Source organism: Rhea pennata, chromosome 5 (assembly GCF_028389875.1).
Source record: "Rhea pennata isolate bPtePen1 chromosome 5, bPtePen1.pri, whole genome shotgun sequence".
NCBI classification, from domain to species: Eukaryota; Metazoa; Chordata; class Aves; order Rheiformes; family Rheidae; genus Rhea; species Rhea pennata.
The window spans coordinates 26,473,060-26,495,660 of NC_084667.1; the positions used below are offsets into that span (position 1 = coordinate 26,473,060).

The 22,601-nt window shown below is 39.1% G+C and overlaps 1 protein-coding gene across 3 annotated transcripts in view; it reads left to right on the forward strand.

Annotated features, from left to right (window-relative positions):
- Window positions 1-22,601, forward strand: part of PRMT3 (protein arginine methyltransferase 3) — a 143,173-nt gene that overhangs the window by 70,301 nt on the left and 50,271 nt on the right. For 2 of the 3 annotated variants that reach the window (XM_062576518.1, XM_062576516.1), the window contains exons 1-8: window positions 7,564-7,659; window positions 7,953-8,091; window positions 8,709-8,791; window positions 10,189-10,238; window positions 11,520-11,622; window positions 13,273-13,426; window positions 15,164-15,305; window positions 17,494-17,559. In XM_062576518.1, the coding sequence (XP_062432502.1) occupies window positions 7,626-7,659; window positions 7,953-8,091; window positions 8,709-8,791; window positions 10,189-10,238; window positions 11,520-11,622; window positions 13,273-13,426; window positions 15,164-15,305; window positions 17,494-17,559 (771 nt within the window). In that variant the 5' untranslated portion in view covers window positions 7,564-7,625. Of the gene's footprint in view, window positions 1-7,563; window positions 7,660-7,952; window positions 8,092-8,708; window positions 8,792-10,188; window positions 10,239-11,519; window positions 11,623-13,272; window positions 13,427-15,163; window positions 15,306-17,493; window positions 17,560-22,601 lie in introns of those variants that run through there. The other variant, XM_062576517.1, reaches the window with a different exon arrangement.

The window sequence follows — 22,601 nt, forward strand, 5'->3', positions numbered from 1 at the left end:
CTGTCTGCCTTGACCTGGTGACTTATACTCTGCTACATAAGCGACCTATTGTTTTATTATCAGCTATCGTTATCAACATTACTAGAGTAAAGGCAGGCAAACAGCAGGCATAAGTGAGGGTGGGTATATCCAACAGGAAGCGTGTTTGTAATGCTGCTCCCCTTGCTCCTCACAGAAGAAATCTCCATGACCCAATACACAAACAAAGGGATCATCAGAGTGTACCAGGCGTGCCCAGGCTTTTTGTCTGTGTCTTGGACATGAATGGTGCATCATTCAATAGTGCACCAGCTAGCTTTGTTAGCATTTTATATATTGTAAATCAAAGAAGCTTACTTCTCTCCTTCTCTTACTCCTTATTCTGCCAGCCTGCAGTCTAAGCAAGAATTTACCATATCACTGTAAAAGAAAAGGGAAGGCTCAAACTTTCTTATTCTTACATTTCACACTGATCAGCAAGTCTGTTGAGGCTTTGCTGCCGTAGGTTTGATCATGTTTAAACTGTAAAACTTTTACATTTGTAGATGTCCAGTTAAAGGCAACATTAAAGACAACAGACCTCTTTTGCTTTTGTGGCTTTGCTTACCAACTACAATGTCCCATATCAGAGAGGGAGGGTTGGGAGAGGAGGAGAAAACCCATCTGAAATTTAGCAGCTTAAAAAAACCACAAATGTTTATAATCAGCTTGAAAGCTCACTGGATTTGTGAAATCGTTTGGGATTAACAGGCTATTGATTGCTAATAAAACAATATTTAGCTTTGTCTGATGAACAGCAATGGAAAAAGGTGTGGGCACCTTGTCAAACAAGACCCATTGAGGACGGATGATGGGTTAAGTGTGGGGGTCTGAGTGGCAGCGTGGGTGCCCGTTCTTCAAGGAGAACTTGTCAGTTGTTAGTAAGGCTGGTGAAAGGAAGGACGCCAGCGCCTGATGGCTGGGGTAGTATTGATGCAAGTTAGCTGACTAATCAGATTGAAAAAGTCCCATGGTATTTATGTCACTTTAATTTTCATCAAACAATTGGAGACGACAGCACTCTATTAAGAAGAGGTTGATCCAGAACTAAAGCTAAATAAATTAGGGTCTCAGTTTAATCAAATTATCCCTCTACTGGCCTTGGATTAACTGAGGGAGACAGCGTCGGTCTAGGCACTTTTGATTGGCTGATTTTTTTTATTTTTTTTTAAAGAAGCCGGTACAAAGAATGGAAGATTTAACACACACAGCTACTACTCATAATACCTCAAATACCTTTTTTAAAAAAAGTGGAAATTAATATTTATCAGGAGAAGGCACAGTTCTACTGAGGGATGTTTCCATTTTTCTGTTAGTTTTGTTCAGTGAAATGAACTGAAAAAGAGGCAAAAACCTCTCAGCAGAAGAGCTAAAGCAAGAAAACTTGGAACAAGCTGATACAAAAATCTAAGTAGTAGCCTAACACTACTGAGTGACCTCTTACTTGTTTCAGAATAAATAGTTTTGTTTGCCTGCTCTGAAGATCTGATTGCACATTCACATTTTGCTGTTATTTGCTTACATTATTTTGTGCACGGTTAAGTAGTGCTTCTTCACACTTTCTGCATTCTGCTTTCTGTGTTCTTTAGATCTCTGGGAAAAGCCTTTGGGGGTAGCTGATCATCCCCAAGAAAACAACTTTCCCAAACTGTCTAGTACCTTCTCCTGAAAAGTGTTTTCAGTACAAGTCTACAGCAGGAGATATGTACCATCTTTTCAATAACAACAGCATGAAGAAGTCCCACATTTATAGAGCCTCTTACAAAGATTCAATGGAACTGTTGCAAAAAGTCTTTTACCCTTTTATTCCAAACCTGTGAGTTCTTAAAATCACTGCCTACGTTTTGCTGTTTTTCTAGCTAGAGAAAGAGAAGTGAAATAGCATATATTATTTGCTGGAACCAACTAATTGAATTCAGCCTCGTTTAGCAGGCAATTTATTTTTTAAAAGCACAATGTGATGGATTTTCCTTTTCATCCTGGTTTGAAATGTAAAAACTGTTTTGAAGAAAAGCAGTGTCAACGGATATGGTCCAATACCTGATTCTACTTTTTCTTTCTTTTCTTTTTTCTTTTTTTTTTTGTCTTCTTCTCTGACTTCTCCTAACTTGTTTCTGTCCATTCATGATCATCAGCATTGTTCGTCATTCTACTATAGCAGCTACAGATTAGGGAGAGTGGAACAGAACAGAGAAAAACTTGCCTGTTTTTAAGAGCCACTGAAGCGGACAGATTGGTGTGGGTTGCGATCTAGCACACACTAAAGGCCAGTCATTTATACTGTATAGGTAAAAGAACTGAAAAATATAACTGTTTGTCTTCTGTCCTCCTCTATTATTCTGTAATCTACAAAATTTCACACTTTCCTTCTGCTTGCATCTCACTTCTGCTCTTTCAGACATCCTTACCAAGCCTTGAAAACCTAAGCATCAGCTTTAGAGTAATGCTCTTTTCATCCACAATTTCTAAATTATTCTTTAGGTATGATATTTCTGTTTAGGGCTTTAAATGATTTGATTCTATTTTTTGGCACAGATGAAGTTTCACGCTGATGAATATAGACGAGAGCTGGTTCTGTTGACTGTGGTGTTTTCAGATGGTCAGCCCCTTACAAAGGCTTTAGTTTCAAAATGACTATTCTAGGTATTTACATCCAGAGTTTGTCAAATACGTAGCATCCATCATTGTAACACCAAATATCTTGTTGATATTTTAAAAACATTCTGTCCCAAAGAGTTGCTGTGGAGGGTTTTTTTGTCCATTTGCTTTTAATATACAGGCCTTGTAGTTCCACTAGTTTGATCTGTTAATTCATATAAACACCACAAAATAAATGCCGGTGCACAACTGTGAACTAGTTAAAATTGTATTTTTTCATGGTAAAGACAAGGCCTCAGGTAAACACGGTACTTTACTTCAGGTAAGGATATGATTTCAGAAAGTGCCTCTTTCGTAGTTTAATAATTACTTATTCTGAGTCCAAGCAGTTTCCCCTGTAGAAGCATAGATATTAAAAGATAGTAAAGTCATAATAAGTTACTTATTTATAGTCTCTTTGCAAACACTGATTTACCCCTAACCTGCCTACAAGTATCTTTGTCTGCATTTACATTTTGGAAGTCAGTGGTGAAACTAATTTTGAAGATTAGTGATTTTTTAAGACTCTCAGGATTTTTTTTTTTTTTTTTTTTTTTTTGTATTAACTGATTGGAGTTATCACAGTTGGATTCCAGTGGTCTGTAGCACCTGAAATTGTCCTGTATTGCTCAAACTGCTGCACAACGCACATTTTATGGAGGTGCTTCTGTATTTTGGTAAATGTATTTTATCTCAGAGCAGCATGACTGTGTTTCCTGCACTGCAGATTTGCCTTAATTGCAGAGACTGGTTTTAGTCTTGTGGGGCAATCCCTCATTGAAAGCAATCAACAGTAGTGTTTATACCAATGATGCTGCATTTCCAGCTGTACATTCCTGCTATTTGCCCTTTATTACAACCGCTGAGTTAGTGGCCCTGAAGTGAACTTGGTTTAACTAACCTGTCTGTTAGGAACTAAGCATCAGAAGAAGGAAAACAGCCCATCTAATCAGTTTGCTTCTCTGGTACAAGCAATGGGAGAGAATGTGTCAGGGGAGAGGGAGTAGGACCTCCCCTTTTAAGTGCTGCTGTTAAACTGGTCTGGGTAGGATGCCACACTCCTCCTAAAGGTGGTTTCCTGTCACAGGTAGAGTTTGTGCTGTGACAGTTGTGACAGGGGATTGACACAGCTGGCAGCAGCTGGGGGTGCTGGTAGAGGGTACAGCCAGGCCATTTCAGCTACCAGTGGATACTGAAAAATAAAATCCTGCACTTTGCTGCAACTGTGTACTTCCCTGTGCTGCCTCTGCAGGGAGAGGGTGGGTGAGTGAAAGCAAAAATGAGTAGTTTTATGCCACTATAGTATGGGTCCAAAGGGTCAGATGGATGCTGGAGACAGCAAGACTCCCTCCTTGGCAGCAGAATCGTGTTAGATCATCTCTTCTGACTGTGCCTTGAGACAACTTTTAAATACAAGGACACAAGCTGTAAGCCGAGTCACAGAAGAACCCAGTGAAAGATATAGAGAAGTCGTTTGTGTTTCCTTTACTGTTCTGACAGGTTGAGAAATGCGGAACAAGGCTTGCTTTCTCTCTCAAGCCTAATCTTAAACCTACCTAATTTCCAGGTGAGCCTTACACAGGGCCCTATGAGCATTGCACAGGTGAAAAATATCTCACAGACCAGTTTTCTTGGTTCGTAATTACGGGAAATAAAGGCATCATTTTATTAAACTTTTAAAAAATGACTGAGTATGCTGACAGGGAATGGAAATCTAGATTAGCAGTCCTGCTTTCAGTATCACTATTTTTTCCTGATGATAGGAATAAAAAATAACTTTTTATTACTCACTATATTAGAGGTTGTTCCTTCTGTATATTAACTGGCACTTAAATTTTCTGATTTGTTTCATTTATATTTTTTCATGCTCTTAATTAAGAGTTGAAATTCATCCTTCAGCTAAGAGCTAATAATATGCAGATCAGTAGCATTCATAATGTTTTACTTGCACTGATGCTGCTCCAAAACCTGAGGTGCATCTATTTCTGTTGCATCTATCACTGCTGCAGCTATGCTTTTCATGGATGTATAATGTTGGGAAGTGACAGCTTTGTGAGAACCTCCTCATGGCTAGACATTGTAAAGACATAATGAAAAAGCCAGTCTCAGGTTTTACATCAGAGATTGCTTGCTACAAAGAGTTTGATTTATTAATTTAATAAAAAAAATACAACAAACTGGGATGGGAGAACTGACACAAGAAAATAATTGCAGTCGTGCTCTGTGGGTTCAGAAGTGTCATTCTTAGCACAGGCATGTAGCAAGCTGGGTTTACTAGGGCATACGATGTAAAAATTCAGATGGTTTGGGCTTTTTAGGTGAAAATAGTTTTGTCAAAATTGTATTCAGTCTTGAGCTTTGTGGTTCTATATAGTTTCGCATGTTCTGTAGAGACCTTGGGGGTTTACAATTGAAAAATATAACTCTAATTGCTACCATATACGAGACCTAGGTGTCTGACTGAGAAGCAATATGTTTTGCTGTCTATTGTTAATTCTTTTTAATTTTTTTCTCACCTTCTCCTAATATATTTGACACAAGATAAAGAAGTAGTTGTTTAATAATAGTTTGTTCAGAAATGTTTCATTTGTTGCCTATGTCATTTCTATTAATATACTTAATGCACTTTTCATTAATGACAAACATTGTAGGGACAAAAGGGTGATGTAGGAAGAGGATGGATTTACACAAGCTTGGAACTGAGATGAAACAAAGCCCACAAGTGATAAGATGATACTATATTTTGTGTGCAAACACCCTTAAACAGCCTCCGCAGTGTTGTGCTTCCTGATCTGGGAGAAAGTTTGAAATGCAGTAAAAAAATGTAAATATTTGAAGTTTCTTCCCCTTGGCCCAGATTATGAAATAGTAATCCCTTACATTGTAAATCTTGCTGTACCATGCAAATCCCCTTATAAGGATTATGAGATTGTAACAAAGATGATCATATTTCAAGAGGTATTGGTGTAAGTTATATACTTTTGGTGCAGGATTTAATACAGTCTTCACACAATGTTTTATATGCTGATCCAAATGAACAGGTGCTGTACATTTATGGCGAATCTTAATTTATGCAATAATAAAAAAGAAGATTCAGTTACAAGGCTGTGTGGCACATTCAGTCTGTTATTCTCTGAGTGGACTGAACAATAGCAAAGGGTGTGCAATGGAGCAAAGACTATGCAATCAGTGACCCCTTGCTCCTCCAGTGGGGGAGAATTTCAGTACAGCACAAAGAAGCTGCTGTTTCTGCTTTTGCTGCTATCAGCCCAGGGACGATTTACAGAAGAGTGACTGTTATGTCTATTTCTGCGATCAGCTGCTTGAGCAAGAGTAGAGGAACAGTAGGTTTGGTTTATACCAAAGCATTGGTTTATACTACTAAGCAGCATTTGCAGAATCTCTGTTACATTGTCATACCAGTAGAAGCTAGTCTAATTGAATGCTGAATTTAAAAACAAAGCAGTAAATCAAATTAGGTCAAATTCCTTTTTTCAAACTTGTTATTCTAGTCATATCTGAAGTCAGTTTCCCTATTTAAATTTTTCATATCCCTTTGAGTTTGCCAAACAATGCTTAATCTAGGCAAATCTAATCTGTATGTAAAAGCTTTCTTTGTTAGCTTTAGTTTTGAGAAATAGGAGGATAATGAAAATGAAAATTAAGCTACATGGGACAGATTTACAAGTTTCAGAAATCAGGAATTGTTATTCTGACAAGGATTTTCAAACTTTCAGATTTCCTTCCTGCACTTTCCCCTTTTTTTCTCTTACTAATTGATTTAAATTTCAGCACACTTATATTCAGTGAAGACCAGTCAAGTACTAACTAGCAATTGGTACCTCGGCTGATGCTGAGTGCTAAATGTCAGGGCTAAGTGCTGTTGCAGATTTAGCCCTTGCAAAACACATATAATGTAGAATAACTTTTTATGAAAAGTAGGATTGGACATGAACAGGGAAAAAACTGCTGCTGTGTCTGCCTTAGCAAGCAGTGCAATACCTAAGTGTAATAAAATAGCTGGCGCTGAAGAGCAGTACCTGAATGCTTTCGGATTTTCACTTCGGGCTGGCTCTCGTGTGGTCCTGCGATCTGAGCTCTTGGTAGCTATCTGGAGTCTTGGGCAGTATGGTAGTTTCACTGAAATCCATTCGCTGTGTTGCGAGACCACGCTGCAAGGTGGACCAAAGCATTGGAAGCAGGGAAGTTGGGCAGATGGCTTGAAAAGCACGCTTTGGATCTCCTGATCTGACGCGCTAATGTAGATGCACCTTAACTTTGCTAACTGAATAGAGGAAAAGACAACGGGATTTTCTAAATCTTCACACAAATGCCAGATTTCACTTGAAAATTACAAGTTGTTTACCAAGGGACGGTAACTCTTTGCACGGATGGGCCAAGCATTGGTATAATTTGGGATGCGTTGATCTGTGGAGGACGCCAGGGAGGGGCGGTTGCCTACGAGGGGGATGAGGCCACGAGGGCGACTTCCCCGGAACGGCACCCCGGCGGACAGCCCGTGCCCGCGGTGCCGGCCGCACGCTGCGCAGCTCGGGACTCAGCCGTCGCATTCAGAGCGGCGCCAACAGGATGCCCGCCACGGGCCGGCTCCTGCGAACGGCACACATCGACCCGCGTGAAGTTCACGGTCCGACAGTCACTTCCTGGTTTGCTGGAATTATTTTCCCTCCCGGCCGGGCGGCCCCGGCCCGGCCGCCACAAGATGGCGCCGCCGCCTGCCGGCCGGGCGCGGCAGGCGACCCCGAGAGCCGCCCGAGCGCTGGAGGCCGCCGCCAGGGGGCGCCACCCCCTCCCCGCCCGCCCGCCGCGGCCTCCCAGCCTGGGCCCGCCCCGCCGCGCGCTGCGTCCGCGCTGACGCAAGGGGGCGGGCGCGGGGCCGGAAGCGGCGTGCGGCTTTGGGCGTGCTGGAGGCGCACGTGGGGCAGCTGCGGGGCGCGCGCCGCGGGGCTATGGCTTCCGGGGCGGCGGGGGCTGCCCCTGCAGGTGGGTGCGCGCGCGACGTCACCAGCCGCCCCCGCGCGGCCCCGCCCGGCGGCGGCGGTCCGTGCCCGGGCGCCGGGGGGTCCCCGCGCGGCCCCGCCCGGCGGCGGCGGTCCGTGCCCGGGCGCCGGGGGGTCCCCGCGCGGCCCCGCCCGGCGGCGGCGGTCCGTGCCCGGGCGCCGGGGGTCCCCGCGCGGCCCCGCCCGGCGGCGGCGGTCCGTGCCCGGGCGCCGGGGGGTCCCCGCGCGGCCCCCCCAGCTCCTCCCTCACTAACGGTCCCTGCCCGCGCTCCGCAGGGGCCGGCCGGCCGCCTTTGGAGGAGGAGGAGGACGACGAGGAGATGCCCGAGCTGTCCGATGGTGAGGATGCCTGGGAAGAGGAGGAGGAGGAGGGTGTCATAGAGGGCCCGCAGACTCGCTGCCTCTTCTGCGACAGGTGAGTCCCTGATGGATTCTTAATACAAAGAATGTTTCCCATGTAAATACTCATATTCAGCCTGTAGAAGATAGGCCAGTTAAAAAAATAACTAGTGGATAGCTCGAAATAGTGTTCTGTGGCTTTCACAATCTTAAGAGCTGAAGATCCGTTGAATCCAGACTTGAGGAGGGAGAAATGATGTGAAGAACCAGTATTTCTTCCGCCTTCTCATGAAGCAATATAGAAGTTTATTTCTTGATCTTAGTCATCGTTTCCCATCAGCAGTAAATAGCAGAAAACATTTATTTTGATGCTGGTAAGCAAATCTCCTATACATGCTGTTCTTAAAGGCTTAGTCTTTACAGTAAATTTTTGGAAGTTGAGGTTCCCAGTAGTGTGAAACAAAATTGATGTGTTTCTTTATTACCTGTTTGCAAAGCATTTTGTAATAAAATTAAGACTTCTTTGGGAAGTATGCCAATAAGTAGACACCTGTTCATCCTTTCTCAAAGGAAATATGTTGTACTGTGAACACCTTGCCTAGCAAGTCCGAACAAAGCATATAAAACTCATAGGAAAGTTGCTGAATCTAAATACCGCTCTGTTAATTCTGCTTATTTAATAATTCTTTACAGATTGTTTAGTTCTGCTGAAGATGTATTCTCCCATTGTAAAATAGAACATCAGTTTAATGTTGGTGATGTGATCAGTAAGAACGGTAAGTTCTTTTTGCGATTTTTTTTATCTCTTTCAATCAGTGTTTATCTCTCCATGTTTATTGGCATCTTGTTTAAAATAAATGATAAAGATGAGTTTGTTTTTAACTGTTTTTCTGATTGTAGGTAACAAGTCCAAGATTGAAAAAACAAACTATTCTAGAAAAATACTTATCTTTATGCTGGCCATCTCTTGTATGTTGTATTCTCTGATAAAATTCTCCACTAGTGATAGAAATAGGAGTGATCTTTGCTAGCTTTTGCTGAGTCCCTACTGCCTATTAGATTGACCTGAGCAAGTCTTGTGTATACAGAGGTAAGAGCACATGGGCATAAATGAAGTCATGCTGTTTACCTATTGTGCTAGGTTTTCTTGCCTAACTAGTGATACCAGTATAGGGCTCAACAGCTTAGCACAGGCCAGCATGGATATATCTAACAAGAGATCAAGTAATTAGACTGTACTGCTGGTGTTTTTAAAGGACGTACTCTTGTCCCCTCTGGTGAGCACAGGAAGGCATACCTTCTATCATCCATTTGATTTTTTTTAGTGAACTTTAAGGTTGGCTTCCATTTTAAGCCATCATGTGTTTAGGTGGTAACTGAAGAAAGGTGCATTCAGGTAGACGTGTAAAGTGGGGAATGGCTTTGGAAGAGAGCTGTTGAGCTTCAAATCCCAAACTGAGTGCCTATAGAGGAAAACTGTGAAGTAGGGGAATGAGAGTAAGGTAAGAGTAATACTATTTCAGGAGTGTTCAGTAAAAAGGAGGAGAGATGAGAGGATGGGAAGTACACAGAGCATTTAGAAAAATGTACATAAATTTGCAAAGTCTGGTCTGTTTTCCATCTAAAGTCCAATGGAAAGTATTTTAAAGCTATGTCATAGCCACAGGTTGAAGTACTAGTAGCTGTTCTTGAGGAAAGTACATAATTATGTTTAAACTACTATTATTCCTGAGGTAGATGGCAGGTTTAAATCAATATTGGTATACATTCTTGATGAGTAGAATCAGTTTATCAGTTTACTCTTTCATAAGCAGAAAGCTGAAAATAAGAATGAAGAAGCACAGGGGAGCAATCATTAAGGTTGCCAGAAGATGAATGTGGCTTTCTTGATATAGAGTTGTTTGCTGAACAAAGGAGATTGCTACTGATAAGCCAAATTTGCTTGTGTTTAATCTGTGGAAAGTGTATTTGTACTGAATGTGAAAATTTCATGGTTAGATCTAAAGAGAGAAAAATGTAGATGACCAATTAAGATTGGAAAGCTGCATTAGGGAGTGATGAAGCCCCAAGGGGAAACTGGCCAATTGAACAACTTAAGTAACATTCACATTATTGTAAAATATGTGGGTTTCCTGTGACATAAGCTCTTTTTTTTTTTTTTTTTTTTTTCTAGGACTTGATTTTTATGGATACATTAAACTAATAAACTTCGTTAGATTGAAGGTAGGTGTGTCACATATTACTTCCATGATCTGTGTCTGCAGAATGAGAAATCAAAATGCTCTGTTTTAAATTTGCTTTTTTTAAACATAACTGTACACAAGTCTGTATTACACTTCTAAGTATAAGAAATCATGGGAACTTACTTAAAGTAGTTATTGACTGGTTTATTTAGAGGTGAGCATTTTAAGTGTGAAATCGTTTTAGTTTTAAATTAACATAAGGTTTTAGTGATTTCAAAAGAGAAATTTCCAGACTTGCAGAAAGCCCACATTAGATAGTGTCGTATTGTTTTGTTAATTTATGCTGGCCTTTGACTTGCTCATCTGGCTCCAGATAGCTGAAGTTTCTTAGCTCTTGTGTGTGTGCTGGTACACTGCATTGTTGGAAAGGATGATAGCTGATCCCTTAGATGACACTAAAATCCCTTAAATGAACCTAAAATTTATCTCCAAGAATCAGGAGAGCCAATGGGAACCTACCCACTTTAATTTAGGCCAAGTTGCGCTTTGCATATGCTGTGGCTTTGAAGTACGTTCTTTTGTTTTTCCCTGAATGTTTAGGTTTAGACTGAATAGCTTCTTAAGCTGTTAAGCGTTTTTTCCAGACTTAGTACTTAAATTTACAAGTAGTTGTTTAAGACATAGCTAATTAAACAAAACAATCATAGAAGGGGAAAAACTAAGGACCAGAATCTGACTTCTCCTCTTCCTAGAAGATACTTACTGGCAGGAATCAGGTGGGAGAGGAGCTAGCACTTTGAAAGTTGGTCCCTAATGCACTGTTGTTTAAAAACACTTTGCATAGTTAGGATCTTGCCTTATTGATTATTTCTGGCATAAGCTATGGGTCTGAAGCAGTTGAACATCTGAGTAAACTTTGTTTCTGGTAGGAGTGCGATCCTGGAGGTGTAGACTTCAGTTTTTGAGTCTGTTGTGCTTACTGCCTAACTGAATTTCTTGATCCTATAGGTTGTTGGATGTCAACCCAGACTAGCTTGTAGGTCTATTTGTTTGCTATTCTCTGGTTACTGCAATTTCAGCATGAATACTATAGTGTGAATACTTGTTGTAAGAGCCAGGATGGAAGCCAGAAGCTCATTTTCTTACTCTTCTTGCTAGCCAAGCAATGCAGAATAATACCTTTCTTAGCTTTTGCTACAAAAGTATGTTAGTAATGACTCATTGATGTTAATGGCTGGAAAAAAAGGTTTTTGCCTCCCTTGGATGAAGGGCTAGTGACTTTAAAGAAATTTAGCATATATGCTCTTATCCATCTGTCTAGAAACCAACTGCAGCATATTTGAATTCACTCAGCGGCCCACTGCCTTGGGAAGGAGAGGAATACTTGAAACCAGAGCTAGAAGATGATCTCCTACTTCAGTATGGTAATGTAAATACATTGCAATATGGCTGCACTGTGTTATGGGGTATAAGTGGATTTCATGTTGCATGATGCATTATTGCTATTTATTTAATAGTGTTAGTTATGCAATAAAGTCCGAGTACTAGCTAAAGTAATGACATTTAGTCACTCTTGAGTCACTCTTTGAAAGTCTTACCACAGAATTACACATCAGCTTGTAGTGGCTGGTATTTTTGTAGTCACGTTTTATTATCTGTGTTCACTTAATGTAAATGAGATGTTCATAGTGGAGGTACTTAAGCAAGTAAAAGAGGGACTCCATCCAAACTTAAGCTGCATATTTTAGTTTAAATGTTTAAAGCATCTAAAAGTAGGTATTTTAAGTGTGATGCATTCATTAAAGTAATATGCCATGAGGCAGTAGTAAATAATTTGTCTTGTTGAAAACATCTTCGTCTTTTATACAGGCTGTCTTTTGGACCAACCAAGTATAACGTTCCACTACAGTTGCATAGAAGAATTCTTTCTTTAGTGGTTCTAATGGTCTGTATAAACAGCTTGAGCTTCCCTGTTATGGTAGTTCATCAGAAGAGTGTGAAGTCTTGTGAGAATACAGTGCGACTTATTTTTGCTACCTATGATCTTCCCACCTTTTTCCTGTTTGGCACTTGCTTGTGCATCCTTCTTTCATGTAAAGTATTAGACATTTATGAGAGGAATTTTCTCCTCTGTACAGCCTGGAATGCAGTTTTTCCCTTTTCTAAACAAGCCCTGCTGCATGAAAGTGCAGATAGACGCTACTATTTTGTGTCTACAGAGATTTTGTATTTCACCATGTCTCCTCCTACCTGATGTGTGCTCTTTGCGCAAGCTATAAATAGACAGTTTGAGGTGTTCAGTGCCTTCAGCTGTCATAGAAATTGCTGAAAATCATGGATGCTCTGAAAATCATATTCTAAACATCAATGCTTTGTTTCAGTCCTGGGGGCCAAGTAGCCTGTCTTCCATCATTAAAATTAATATTTTTATTTATTTATTTATTTATTTATTTAAAGTAGCTTCTTACTTCATCCAAAAACACAGCAGTGCTATTTTCCTGTTGAAATCAGTAGCCGAATTTATCAGGAGATGAACTGGATCCAGTGTTAAGTCCATGTTTTGCTAGTTAAAAGCAATATTTCATCATAATTCCATTCTATTTAAGCTCTTTCAGGTTTTATGTGTTCAGAAGCTTTGTAAGAGTCCAGGAACTTGGATTGAAAATCAATAGTTACCATTTAATTATTAAGAAAGCTTGATGTGTTTCTTCTTGCATTTTACAGTTAACATCCTTTTCAGCCTTTGGAATAAGATAACTAGAGAAATAGAACACAGGACAGTACTTGGCTAAAGCTCACCCTAATATCTCACTCATCAATTGCTTCAAAGACCGCTATTTAAACTAAACTCTGAATTTGTTTTGTTAATTTTGAACTCACTTCTAGCATACTTGCTTTTACTGAGTAGTATTGTATTCTGCAGTTAGTTCTATCAAATTCAGGAGTTTGTTGCAAAACAGACTACATTGCAAAATATCCAGACACAGAAACAGCAAAAATAGGAATGCAAAGTATTATGAGCAGCTGTGAAGCAACACTATTAACTGGCAGGTATTTTTGTTTCATTTCATCAGATATAGAAGATCTTTGTGAACCTGCAAATGTTTTGTGTTCTAATGAGTTAAATGATACCACGATGCTTCTTGAACAACTAAAACATGCAGAACACAGAGCAAAGCTTGCAGAAGCAGCCTTGATTAGAGCACAGGATGATCTTCAAAAAGTGAAGTAAGTGCTTGAAGCTATTTCAGTTGAAAGATTTTTAGGAGAGGTGAAATGTTTAAAGACAGGTAGAAATTCAAAGAAATGGTAGAATTTGACTAAAGGATAAAACCCTTTTCTATATGTTACCTGTCTTGCTCTTGTTTCCATTGCATTTAAAGAGAAAAAAACCTTTTCAAGTCATCAGTTGCTTGGCTTTCGGCTCTCTAAACTTCTGTCAAGCTTACATATATTTCTTTTTGAGGTTAATTTACCAAATTATCTAGCTGCTATAAAAGGGAGCCTTTAATTGTTCTTTGTCAGCACAGGCTCCTAAATCCAGCAAGATGGGTTGGCAGCAAAAATAATCAGATGTAGATCTGATGATGCAGCACAAAGAGGAAATAGTTGCATAGGGGTATGCGTGCTGTAACTCACAGTGGTATTAATTCATGATATAGGTTACTCCACTGAAAGAGTCCACATACAGATTATTTCCTGTGAGGTAAGTGCAATTTAGTGCACCACTCCGTGGAAGAAAGTCAAACATGAGGTGAGAATAGTACAATAACCAATAGTTAATAATAGTTAATAACCTGTTTTTAACCTGCTGTTCTCTATGATGGAAATAGGTTTATGCTAGTATTTAGCAGGCAGGTTGACTAATCTTGACTTCTGGAATAAAAAAACCTAGAACCAGGAGATTTCCTATATTTTACCTGTCTACAGAGACCTCTTTGGAGACTAAATAACTGTAATTTCTTTCAGCTATGCTTGATAGTCATATGATAATCTTACTCTCTAAGATCCGGAAAAAAAATCTTTTAGATGTTTTTAATAAGCTGGCCTGTCCAGAACTTCAGTCATGCAGCTTCTTTGAGACCATTGCCTTTTAAGGCCAGGAACAGTATAAGGACACTGACTAATTCAGTGTAAAATACTTGAAGGAATATTGTCTGTCTTTAGCATTTTTGCTTTTTTCTTGGTTGCAGGTATAATATGAGCTATTTACTTCTCGACAATCTTTGATCTGTAGTGTTTTCATGATAAAACCCTGGATTTGTGTATTTTACCATCAAAACATCTTGAGAAAATGAGAAGAAAACATATGTGTTAGTAATGGGAAGCCATACCTGAGGAAAATTAAGTAGAAGCATGCAAGTACAAAGGAAATTAAAACAAAAAGTTGAATTTTAAGCTCTGACTTATTTTCCCCTTAATTGCTTCAATTGTAAAGTAGCTTACTCAACCTTCCGCTGTTCATTCAGTGAAGCACAGCTTATAGTTCTTAAGCGTTATTCTGTGAACTCCATATCTACATCACAGCACCTCAAATATGTTTTCCCATTGCAAATTTTGATTGCTGTAGTACTGGCTTTTATACTAGAAAGTACAAATAGATAATTCCTGTTTAAAAAGTATAAATGAAATCTGAATTGGATGAACTGTGGGTGGCACACAGAAAAACACAGTGAATGTTCTGCTAGCGATACTTAGTGCTCAGAATAAGAAAGAAATGCAGATGAGTAATGCAATGAGAACAGTGAATCATCATGCAGCAACTTCTGGAAGCCAGCAGAGGGAGATTGAGCACATTTAAAGCCTAAACCAGTTCCATTGTTGTGAAAGCCCCTGTGCAGTCTGAATTCCTTATCTTTTCAAGCCCCTTACCACCCCCCTGCCCCCCCGCCCCAGCACCCTACCCCGCCTTCTTTTCATGGTCCCATAAACGTGTCTCAAGGGTATGTTTCAAATTGATTACAGGCAATTTGCACAGGATTTTGTGATGAACGCGGATGTCAGAAACAGCTCTTCAGCCAACGCCATTGCAGACCTTCATGAGGATGAGGATGGCGTTTACTTCAGCTCATATGGGCATTATGGGATACATGAGGAGATGCTGAAGGTTAGAAAGTGAGCTCAACTGCATCTTAGTGGGATGAAAGAGCAAAGATGGAATGAAGTGGGCTGGGTGCCCATAAATATACTGCAGAGCAGCTGCATTTTTAACCCTTTCTGTACTTGATAGCTTTTATCCTAGGAGTTGGACTGAAAAAAATCTTTCTTTTCCGCAGCTTCTATTTCCTCTGTTCCTAATGCTTCTTCTAACATATAAATTATGTTTACTGTACAGGAAGCATTAGGAACATTAATTCGTGTACTCTACAGATATGCTTGAAGCTGTATTACAAAATTTAAGCACAGGAAAACACCAGTTTAACCATGTTTGCATTGAATTTTTAGCTGTGTGTCAAGTGTTCACTTGCATTTTTTTATGAGAACCTTATTTATATAAATATAGTGATTTGCTACATTGAAACTTTTAAGAAAGGAGATTTAGTGTCTAAATTTTGTTTCTGACACTGTTCTGAAATCCTTTTTTCTTGGGCATTTTACTGGCAGGCTGAAGTATCAACGTATTGTTTCTGTTGCCACAAATATTTAACATGTGGGGAGAGTATTGTATACTGGTCAAATGGCTAATGTTTCATTACTTTGTTTGTTTGTTTGTTTATTGTTTGAGGACTTCTTGAATATCGTTTAATAAATGTCCTTACATTTTCCCAAAAACAAACAGAAGGTATTATATTGAAATGGTGTGTGAGAAAGAAGGATATTGATGAATAGAGAGACCCAAAGTGAATGACTGTGGCTTACTTGAGCAGTAGTGCATATAGTAGAGACAGCAGTTGGAATTTTATTGATTAAGTTGGGGCAGTGGTGAAGCAATGCGAGTGGTCAGGATGTAAGACTGAAAGCTTTCCAGCTGACTGCTTTCTCGATTGATGCTGAACCTTCTGTTTTTTTGGTAGTATCAGCAGATTCTATTATGTTCTGTGGTAGAGGTGAAGTACTAAAAATAGTCACTCTGAATATATCGTTATAGTAAGCCAGTATAATTTTAACTGATCCAAGACATTTTAATTCACAGTTATTATGCATACTTATGCAATACAATTTTTTTAAAATAACTTGTAATTTCTTGTTACAGGTTGGGGGGAGATAATCCTCCTAAATCTAATTTGAATTTTACTATTTTAAAGCCTCAAAATAACTTGTTTAGTTTCTGTAATTTGTATGAACATACGTTTTATTCTCATTTTTTGGTTTTGATCTTTTTCTGATAAGATAAACTTTGCTGTCTTTCACTAGAAGTATTTTTTTTAATACTCATTATTATACTGCCATAATAGTATGATGCTAGCTTAAATATAGGCAGTTGGATTTTATACTTTGATATTATTTGTAGACCATCTTTACTGCATAAAAATGCCTATAGCTTTCTTCTGCCTTGCTTTATCACCTGAACTCCAGCAGATACTCCCAAAACTATAATTAGCTGTTAATTTATGTACCTGCTAATTCATATTAAGAGGATCAATTTATTACCTTGCTGTTAGGCTGAAATATGCTGTTAGCTTTCATATACTAAGGTACTATAAATGTTTAGTCATATGCTTGAATATGTTCCAGCTTTTCAGATCATGTTGCATTACAGTCAAGTCAATTTCTTTTTTCTTTTAATTTGGTTTTCATTGAATACGCTATACAGTTTTAAGTACTGGCCTGTTTTCAGGCTAGCAAATTTGTAGTTTATTCAGAAATAGAACAAGTTCATCTGATCCGTAGCTGTTTTGAAGGAAGCTGTGTGTCAGGTAGTTAAATATTATAGATTAAAATGATACAAAATGTTTTATGGCCTCCTGACTCAAGTTTTTACTGTTGTATAGAAGGCTGATTTATAAAGTTGATGCAATACTGCCACTCCATTACTGTTGTTTCTGAGAGGTATTTAAATGCTTTGAAACATCTGAAATTAAATGCTGTAGGTCAGAATGGTGTTAAGGTAATTTTTTCTTTCCTCCAGAGGCTCAGCTGGCTTTATTTACGTAGATGATAAATTCTAAAAGACCAAAAGTATGGACAATGTTATGGTTGCAGCATCCTTGTAAGTACAGTAGCCAGAAAATAGTACTTGGGTCAGGTTAAAAGCAAGCTTTTTCAGCATTTTTGAACATTCATTTAATCTTTGTTCATTTTTTTTGTTACATACGTAAGCAAAGTGAACATTGTTTTTGTCCTTTAATTCATAGGATAAAGTGCGTACAGAAAGCTATCGTGACTTCGTATATAAAAACCCACATCTCTTCAAGGACAAGGTAGGTAAAACAGCTCAAAATGTAGTAGCTTCTGTGTGTTGTTTTTTTTTTTTTTTTTTTTTTTTTTTTTTTTTTTTTTTTTTTTTAGCAGTAGAAAACCTTCAGGTTGGCTATTTTGTGGCTTTGGGAATGGAATATCACACTGACAAGATTTGATTTAACATACTCTAGCTTTATCAGGTGGTAGAGTGCTATTCAACTGCTGAAGGGTGCAAAATGCTGATAACAGAAGTGCTGATCACTGTTGTCATTGTTCTGTGTGCCATGTCGGGATGTTCATTAATTATGATGGCATGGTTAAGTCAAGCCTTTCTTGTCCGGTATTTCAAGCAGAATGTATTTCAGAGAGACTTTACTACAATTTAAGTCAATCTCAATCTGTGCCCAATACAGTAAAAACATCTTAGAAGGCCTGTATAATTAGAATTGGGGGAGAATTCAACTGCAATTGATTTATTGAACTAATGTTGTTTAGTCTCTCCAGACTAGATTATTATTAAATGACTTGAAATCAGGAACTAGTATTTCATTTATCGTGGGGATAAATGAGGCCTGTCCTTGTTTGTGATACTGATGTGGTTATGACCTATACCCAGGCATAATCCTCTTATCTACTGTATTTCTGTTGGCTATTTCTAATGAATTTACTGTGTTCTGAGATACTGTGCAGCCTTCTGTTCTGAATTTTCTTTTCCATAGCTTTTCTGTGCTTGCTGCTTATCATTTTTCAGCCACATACACATACTTCCAATATGAGAACAGAATTTCACATTTTACAGAAATAAATCACTTTTTGTTTTGGTTGTGGTTGATTTTTTTTTTTTTTTAATGACTGATAATGCAAGACTTCAGAACAGTCCTAAAAGTAACAGAGGTGCACAAATTTGATAGTTCCTGAGCTGGAAATTGTCTTAGAGTTTTACAGTAGAAGGTTTACATTTTATTTCAAGGTAGATAGCATACTGTGTCTTATCTCAGGGTTTTCTTTGGGTTGTTTTTTTTTTTTCTTTGGCAACTAAAATGAAAAAGTACTAGGAAAGGAATTTTCTTAGCTTCTGCTTCAGTCCTTGTCACAAGCCTATTTCTACTAAAGATTGCCAAACTTTTGATTATGATGAGAGAAGTAGCTGGAGTGTCCTAGAAACATTATCCTGTTAACTGTGAAAAGATGTGAATGATCTCATAGCTGGGAGGCTCATCAACAAAGTACCTAAAAGAGAGGAAGAAGAAATAAGGAAGATCATCTTGACAGCAAGTTAGTTTCGCAGATGCCCCTAAATTGATAACTACGGATTTTCATAGGGCGAGACTAATCTTAAGTTGCATGAAATGCATTATTACTAATGGGACAGTAATTTTTCAGGATAAGGGTGTTGATTATATTTCTCCTCTGTTATGTGAACGTTTAGGTGCTGGTGAGCTGTTCTAGGCAAAGTTGCTTAAGCCCCACCTGCAGATGTGGTTGCTCAGGAATGGGCTTTTCTGTGTTTTTGCTTCATATGAAAACACTTCACTTGCGAAGAAAAGCTTGTCCATTAATATTACAGTATATACAACTGATTTCTCAACTCAATATTTCTGCTGTAGTTTGTTTGTTCAGGGCATCTCTTCCCTCAAATTAATGATGCATCTGAACCCTGTGTATTGAGGTTGAATGGAAAGAGATTCTCAATTGCTTTGCCTTCCCAACAGCTAGCATCCAGGTGAACAATGCCCCATTTCAGTTCTCTGACCAAATGTTGCTGTAGCTTTCACTTGGTGTACTGTTATGAAGACTATGTTTGATTTTTTTCAAAAATATAATTCTAAAGTGAAGTCTGTTAATAGATTTCCATTGCAGGAACTGTTCAGATGTTTTTCTAAAATTATGTACAACATAATGCTTTCAAAGCCTTATTCATAAGTAAAATTTCTAAGCTGAGAAAATAAGACTAATTTCCCTCGAAGTTTGTTTACAATACAAGAAGATTGAAATGTGAATTAGAGTTTGTTGTTTCTGAAAGGATAACTGTGAGTAGGTTGGGAGAGATTTTTTTGAAAGAGCTTAGTAGATCTTACTAGCTTTTAATGCAAATCCACCCAAAGAACTGCAGTTGTGCAAACTGGATGACAGCAGAGTATCTAGGTTGGTTTGTCCTATATACTTTATTCAGGATCAACCAACTTGTTTTTTCTTTGACTCTCAGCTTTCAAAGGAAATGATTGAATTTTTGATTGAAAAATGATTGAATGATTGAAAAAATTGAATAAATCCTGTTTGCTGCTTTTATTGTGAACCTCTCAGATGTACTTGAGAAGGAAAATAGGGCAATTTAGAATACCTAGCAGAAATGTTTAAAGTGGTCTTGCTCAGAAAAAAGAAATGTGATTCATTTTACAGCAGAAGTAAAATTCCCTTTTTGATTGAAAAAATAATCTGTTAAAATGCAATATTGCTGTTCTTGAGTATCTGTTGTGAAGTGAAAGTCTGAGGCAGGTATCAATGTCATGTTGAGGGGGAAAAAGCATTTTTAAATGTTCCTATTAAAAGTGCATTGATAGAATAGTTTGAATTGGCCAAATTACCTGACATTCTGCTTTCCTGATTTTGAAATATTTCTTCTGTTACTAGAAGTAGAACATTAGTTTTACTTTGATTGCAGAAGAGCAGGATGTGATGCTACGATGTAGTATCATATAGTCAAATCATCAGTCCAGCTGCTCCAGATCTCTGGTGAGAGGCCATATGTGATCACTGCAAGAATGCGTTAGCTGTAGACCTTTATCCTTAGGCTAATTGGTGATCATTCTGCTTGTCTTTCAATTTCTCAGATGTGTTCCAGCTTGTGTATTTTCCCTCTTCTGCCTTTCTGACCACCCCTATCCCCTGCCTAAGGCTAGATAAGTTCCATCTGGGTTTTTAAGTGACCAGGGCAGCTGTCCAAAGTGGTGTCTGTTTTGATTTTTTTCTCATTTGTGGTGATTGCTCTCTTTCATGCAACTGTACACCAAGATTGTTCTTTCACAGAGGTTTATTTTTGGCTCTGACTTCCAGCTTTCACGGCTCAGCAATTCTGTTAACTACCAGGGGTAGAGTGTTAGAACGGATGATGTGAGGGGGCATGAGATTTCAACAGCTGCAGGAGCATTGGCTTTTATTTTCTATTCCTGCCTCCAGAAGGTTTCAGCCTAGGGACTGTAGCTGCTACACACAAGAAGCTCATTGTGAATGGGTCATAGAATTGACTCTTACTGGAACGTAGCTGTGAGGAGTTCAAGTGGAACAAATAACTCTGTGTCTGGAACTTCTGTTATCATGATTAGGCCTTCACACAAGATGCTGGAAGAAAATATTACACAGATGTGTGGCAGTGTTTTTTGTTTTTTAGTCTGATTCCAGATTGTAAGTTACTCTTTAAAGGCAGGTGGCAGTCAACCCTTCACTCATTGCTTCTCAGTACAGTGTAGTGCAACACAAGCTAGCTTACACTGTGCTGCTGCTTTTATTAATGCTGGCTTGAGTATCTTTGCACTGTATTCATCATAAAAGTGTGCAAATTTAAATGTGACACAAGGCAAATGTACCTAATGTACAGAGCATTCAAATACTTAAATTGATGCTGTATATCAGATGAAATTAAAAGTACTCATGATTTCCTGCTGTGCCAAAGCAGGACTGCTCAATAGCTCGTAGGCTACAAAGTTTGTCAGCTGGATATATTGTTGCCTTGAAATATTTTGTCAGATTGGGTTATAATTGTCAGTGTTTTGTAGGATTGGTTCTACGGTGATCTAGTGCCATCTTTGGAATAAAATTCATATAATGGAAGCTGTAAAGACCATTTTACAACAGTGATGGAAGATGTACGAAGGGACACTAGTGAAATAAATTGTTAAATAAGATAGATAATAACTTATAAGTGCTATTTTCTAATAGATGATTTATCTATAGATTTATCTTAGGACCTTTTTAGTAATTTATGCTTGCCATCTTGTTTGGGTCTCTTGTATATGAACGGATGTCTTATGTTATGCTTCTGATTGTGTTAATTCTTAAATGCTCTGCATAACATGAATGTTTGTATATACTGTTGAGGAAACAAAGTTTTTTGGGTTTAGTGCTTAGATTTTAAGCACTAATTGTAAAACTTAAATATATTTGAATGAAAGCTCGACCTTAAGACCATTAATGAGCTGGACAATGATACAGGGTACACCTTCAACAAATTTGCAGATGATGATAAACTGGGAGATGTGCTTCGTACATCAGACGGTTATTCAGAGAGACCTCGACAGGCTGGAGAAACTGGCAAACAGGAAGCTTAGGCAGTTCAGCAAAGGGGAGTGCAAAGTCCTGCACCTGGGGAGGAAAAACCTCATGCACCGGTACAGGATGATGGCCGACCATCTGGGAAGCAGCTCTGCGGAAAAGGACCCAGGGTTTTTGGTGGGCAAGCTGGACGTGAGCTAGAATGTGCTATTGTGGCAAAGGGGGCCAGTGGTCTCCTGGGCTGCGTTAGGAAGAGCGTCGGCGTCAGGTCTGAGGAGGGCGATTGCCGTGTACTCAGCACTGGTAAGACCACAGCTGTAGTGTTGGGTCCGGTTCTGGGCTCTCCAGTGCGAGAGAGACATGGACATAGGGGAGTGAGTCCAGAGAAGGGCCACAGAGGTGAATAAGGGATTGGATCCTCTCTGTCGTACGAGAAGAGGCCGAGAGAGCTGGGACTGTTTGGCCTCGAGAGGAGAAGGCTCAGGGGAGAATCTCGTCAGTGTGTGTAAGTAACTGTCGAGTGGGTGTAAAGAGGTTGGAGCCAGACTCTTCTCAGTGGTGCCCAGTGATAGGGCAAGAGGTAATGGGCCCAAATGGAAATACAGGAGATCCTGTTTAAACATAAGAAAGCTCTTCTTACTCTGAGGGTGGTTGAATACTGGGTGGTGGTGGGGGAGGTTTGCCCGGAGAGGTTGTACTGGACTACATGTTCTTCAGATACCTCTCTCAACCTCAACCATTCTGTGATTCTTTGAAAACAGAACTTAAAAATGCACTGTAACATGATTATGTT